This window comes from Haliotis asinina, chromosome 11 (genome assembly GCF_037392515.1).
Source record: "Haliotis asinina isolate JCU_RB_2024 chromosome 11, JCU_Hal_asi_v2, whole genome shotgun sequence".
Taxonomy (NCBI): Eukaryota; Metazoa; Mollusca; class Gastropoda; order Lepetellida; family Haliotidae; genus Haliotis; species Haliotis asinina.
The window spans coordinates 2,139,999-2,145,727 of record NC_090290.1 but is presented as its reverse complement, the minus strand read 5'-3'; the positions used below and the strand labels follow the sequence as shown (position 1 = coordinate 2,145,727).

At 40.7% G+C, this 5,729-nt stretch overlaps 1 protein-coding gene across 1 annotated transcript; it reads left to right on the top strand.

The window, feature by feature from the left end:
• The first annotated feature begins 1,583 nt into the window (after positions 1-1,583).
• LOC137256416 (glycoprotein-N-acetylgalactosamine 3-beta-galactosyltransferase 1-B-like) lies at positions 1,584-5,510 on the top strand. The gene is made up of 3 exons (XM_067794260.1): positions 1,584-1,752; positions 3,912-4,564; positions 5,373-5,510. Exons 1-3 carry the CDS (start codon positions 1,584-1,586, stop codon positions 5,508-5,510), a joined length of 960 nt encoding a protein of 319 aa, XP_067650361.1.
• Positions 5,511-5,729: the final 219 nt, after the last annotated feature.

Here is a 5,729-nt window from a genome sequence, read left to right as displayed (position 1 = left end):
CTTTTAATTGAAATTATTGAACTGTATAATACTGGAAGTTGAAATTGGTAACTGTGCTTGTTAGTGGCTGTATCCTCCCCCTGAGAGTGTACGTAAGACCACAAACATTCAAAGTGAATTCAAACTTTCACGTTTTTAATCGTAGCATAAGTGTCTTTTTATTTGCATGGCTAGATTTCCCAAGTTGCTGACGGCTGAGGGGATGATGTAAATCCAGCTAGGGTCCACGCAAGTAGCAAAGGTACAGTAAGTCCCCATGGTCTCTAGTATGGTAATCTACTTTCAGTTGTTAGCAATCTATAGCCCATTTTTATCTTGTATTGTCCTCTATAGATAAATTGTTTTAGGTATAGTTACTAGTTTTATATTCTCATCTGTGATATTCTAGTTGTTTTACTGTCCCTCGTTGACAGGTTTTATAATAGATACATATATTTCATTTCAGTTTTAAATATCCTCGTCACGATATGGCTGAGATATTGCCGATGTGACGTTAAATATTAACTCACTCACTCACTAGAGTCAAAGATAGTTGTTGAATAGATAGGTCTTCAGGTGGGTTTTGAATGGTGAAATAGTCAGTTTTTTAAAGAGTCCAGGAGCTGATTCCATTTGACAGCTGATGTCATACAGAAAGATCTATCTCGAAATGTTTTCAGCTGATATCGGGGAATGCCGAGTGGTTGCTTTGAACTGGGCCGGAGACATCTAGCTGGCTGTCACCGTGTCAGGAGTTCACATAGATACCCAGGAGCAGTACCGTGAACACACTAGTAGGCTAGGCACAGGAGTCTATAAACAATACGAGCACGAATAGGCAAGCATTGCAAGGATTTTAAGATCTTGTTTATGTCAGTGGACTGAGGTGACCTAATAAACATACGAGCAGTTATGTTTTGAATTCTCTTGAGGCGGTTAATGTTTAACTGTGTTGAATCAGCAAGGAGACTGTTACAATAATCCAGCCTGGAAAGGATGAAGTATCTTGCTATAGTTGCTGCAGTGTCTTGAGTGAGGAGACTGCGTATACTGCCTATGTTCCGCAGATGGTAGTTCCATGCTCTACAAAGTTCTGAGACTTGCCTGTCCATCGAAAGATTTGACTGAAGATATACTCCCAGATTCTTCACGGATTCTGAATGTGGGACTGTGATGTCACATATTGGGATGTCAGTCACATTTAGTTTCTGAAATCTCTGTCTTGGTCCAATGAACATGGCTCATGGCGGCTTTCGTTATCCAGTCGATAATCTACCTTTCATATTATTAGGCTGATTCTGTGGACGGAGTTCCCCTAAATAAGATCATACAGACGCCTGGCTCCATTTAAGCATTTAGAAGAGTGCAGGTAAATTTAATTTCCGTAAGTGGAGGTTTTGATACATTTTGTATTGATCACAACAGATTGCAGATTTATATATCTTTGTAGATGTAATTTCCCACATCTGTTGACATAGATTTTGCGTGTTGTTAGCTTCACACTTCATTGGACCCACCTTAATAGAACAGTTATCTGCGGACCGCCCTGGCCAGATAGACGAACTCTTTCTAAACAGTACAGATTACACAAGTGAACTCGCGGAATGCTGCCATTAGCAATAATCAAGAAGCATTTCAAGAAGTTGATATTCGGATTCGTTATCATGTGCTCTTTTTGGCGTGTACTAAGGATGGACTATTTGAGAATAGAAGAAGAGCTTGCTAAATGGAAAGTGCAAAGATCGTTTGTATATGGTGCAAAGGAAAACGATGGTAAGGAAATGTGTAATTTGTAATGTGAACATTTGTAAATTTTGTATGAATTTAGTGGACTTTTGAGTACTTGAAATACGACCATCCGGTAATGTTTTGAAGAGAACACTTTATATTCTTTGAAAGGGAAACTGGGGTAGCCCAGTGGATAAAACTGTCGCTGAAGACACGGGTTCGTTTCCTCACATCGACACTATGTGCAGCCCATTTCTGGTGTTCCCAGTTGTGACATTGCTGGAACATTTGCTAAAGGCGGCATAAAACTATATTCAATCACTCACTAAAATGAAGAATAGTCTTATAGCTAAGTCACATCGGGCTTTTCTCCATATCACGGGGACTCGCCCCGACATAGCCGGAACGCCGTTACTTGTACATTGACGAACATTTCTTTATATTGAGTCAATGTACGAAATGCCTTCTAAATCTTGCTTAACAGTCGGGTTAGCTATGCCTGAAGTTTACTAGCTCGCAAATCAATTCGCTGGCCCGAAGTTTGAAAAGAGAAACGTGGCGAACGATTATACAGAAATGGATGAGAATAAGATACTGTCGGCATTACACGGGTTTTGTGCTAATATGATCAGACCATATTTTTACATGATTTAAATATGCATATTAACTTAACAAGTCGGAGGCAGTGATATATATTTACTAAACGTATTTCCCGTCGGACTACTGTCTGTAGATGTTCCCGGGTAAGTAGCTACTGGTTAGCGGACCAGGAACCATCTTTAGAATCCCTTGCCGTGATTTGTACGCAAGTGGCCTTCGACCAGACGTGACGTCACATATCACACAGAGGCTCTTGAAATGAGGAAACTCGAGCAGCGGGATCTCGAACTCGCGAATTGGAGTCCATAGCTCTACCGATTGAGATACTGCTGCCTTGATATAAAACAAAATTTAGGGTGATACGTGTGAGCTTAAAATGATTTTCGCTAATAGTAATATTTGCATGATGGAGTGCGTGTGATAGTGATTTATCATTGGAGTCGGAATCGAACTCGCACTGGACGAACAGACTGAGTATGGCTTTTCAGCAACTTATGACAGGTACGACTTTGCAGATAGGAGGGTCTGGTGATTATCATTGTTGGAAACAATGCGGTAAGTGAACATACCATAAATGTCATGTTGGAGGCCTTTTGGTGTTCTTTGGTATGAGAGAGAGAGGCAAGGCGTAATTTTTTGTGGTGCTTGTAACCAGTAGTGATACTCCCATTACATACTGGAATTTTAGAATCAGCATGAAAATAATCTGTTTATTTCAAACACATCTTTCCCCACACATTGCAGTTTTAAATTTCTTATGACTCATTTTACGCGGGGCAGCCCTCTCAAAGACCCCCTTGAAAATTTAAAACAACACTATTCCTCCACATTGAAAATGAACGTATATGCTCCTATTTTTATTTCTGTAATGAAAACAGCACTGTACGGAAGCCTTACAAATCCATAGCAATATGGGGCAAGTTCGACCTTGGTCGCCATTGGAAAACACAGTAGTGTTGTGCAACTATATTGCAACGTCGCAGCTTAGGGAAAGGTGGTGAATTACAACAAAAGGCGTTAGGCCTGGTAGGCCAAAATCCCTCAACATGCGTACATCTATATTAATATTCATCAATATTTAACTGTCAAACATATGTTCAAACGGGCTGGGAATCAATAACAAGCATTAAGTTGGTCTAACACGTGGACGTACAAGTCACACATGTACGTTAGACTTAAAATATAAATTCAGTGAACTTAAATTCAGTGATTCCTTGATCTTCTGGGGGTTTTTTGGGTTTGTTTTTTTTTCTTTTTTTTTCTGGTCTGTTCCACTACAAACGTTTCACGTTGCCTCTTGCTAAAATAAGTAACAATTAATGTACGAACTTACGACAAAGTGTGTCGCATTTTGAATAAATTCGTAAAAATTACAATGCAAACAAGCAGATATGTTCGTGATGCAACACGGGAGATTTGGAATTTCCCGGTCCAAGCATTAATCCTGCGGATGGAGCAACAATGCTACTCAGCTGAATAAGAAAATTAGGCACTTCCGCCAGGAGTATAATAATGAGCGGACTTATCAACATTTTGCTGCCGAAGACACGCATCCTATCTCGTCCTTTGAACGAATTTACAAACTTCATTTCTTTGTATTTCAGATTATGGGGAAGGTGTCAAAGCGTCACACATACGCCTTTCTTGCTGGGTTATGACAAACCCTCGAAATCTCGAAACAAGGTCCAGATATATCCAGATGACGTGGGGTAAACGCTGTGACAAACTGGTGTTCATCAGCTCAGAAACAAACACGACCTTTCCAGCGGTCGGACAGAATGTATCGGAAGGCAGACATCATCTAACCGAAAAGACCCTCGGTGGATATCATTATGTTTATAAACATCACTTTGACGACTGTGATTGGTTCTTTAAAGCTGATGACGATACTTACCTCATCGCAGAAAATCTTCGTCTCTTCCTGGCTGATTTCGATACAAACAAGCCTATATATTTCGGCCATCACTTTAAGACTCTTATCAAACAAGGATACTCTAGCGGCGGATCCGGACTGGTCGTCAGCAAAGAGGCCCTCAGAAGGTTTGGTCAACAAGGACATGATCCAAAGATATGTCGTCAAACTGGCACTGCAGGTGATGCTGCGTTTGGTCAATGTATGCAGTCTCTTGGAGTACCCATTGGAAACTCTACTGATTCCAAAGGCCGGAGTCGTTTCCATTGTTTGTCACCAGCAGCTCACATAAATGGGAGATATCCCAAATGGTATCATGTTTATGACGCAAATGGAGCTAAAAAGGTATTGAGCTGAACTGCTTTACCACCGAATCGTACATGCTCGATAATCTCCAGGGTATATGTTACGATTCATCTCCACCATATCCTGGATGGCGATTTATAGCCTGTTTTTATATTGTATTGTCCGCATAGTGATACCAGTTATAACTTTCCGCGCTAGTTTTAATGATAATTGTGATATTGTAGTTGTTTTACTGTCCTTCGTCGACAGGTTTTTATAGTACACATATTACGCATTTCAGTGTTAAATGTTCTCGTCACGATATAGCTGAAATATTGCCGACGTGACGTTAAATATTAACTCACTCACTCACTATACCCTGGATGTATCTTTGGCGCGGTCCTCATTCTCACCGTAGCCAATGATCTAAGCCGCCGTCACCATCGTGTTTTATAGTGTCAATAAACATTGCGGTTGCGGCAGCAAAGGTTTGTTCATATAGTGCGATTCACATTTGAGGGGAAATCATTCAGACAGATTGACAGGTGTGAAGCTTAAAAAATATACATGCAAGAACCACTTCTACCAAGTCGCCCTAATACTGTAAAACCAGTCCAAGAGCTGTAGATGCATCCAGGGTGTAGTATTGTCTGTAGATTATCTACAAATTATATAGTAATGCATGCAAGTGTCTAGAACAATATAATCACTCTTAAGAAATTGCCTTTTCTTGTGTGTATGTGTGCGTGTGCGTGTGTGTGTACGTACGCGGGCGTGCGTGTGTGTCTGTGCGTGTGCATATACTTTGAAGTTGTGGCCTTGGTTTTATTGCGAGCGTTCATCTCTCAGTTCCACAATATGATTTCAGGGTATTAGCAGCATGAGTGACTACCCCATCTCCTTCCATTACGTTGGCGGCAGCAAAATGTTGGAGCTGGACTACCTCATCTACCACACACGTGTACATCTACTTCACAAAGGTCGTCCTGACGCTAACATGGAATAGACTGTGTTCTATTCATCTGTGGAACTAGAAGCTTTCTGGATTTCTTGTCTGGGTGCCTGGACCTGAGTAAAACGTACACTCATGTAGAACATACTAATGGAGGATATCATTATCGGTACAGAGGTTTTCAGACTTTGTACAGTATATATACGAAACAATGTACCTATACACAATTCTCGTATCTACGTGTACATGCTGAGGGACATCATTCCAAAGATT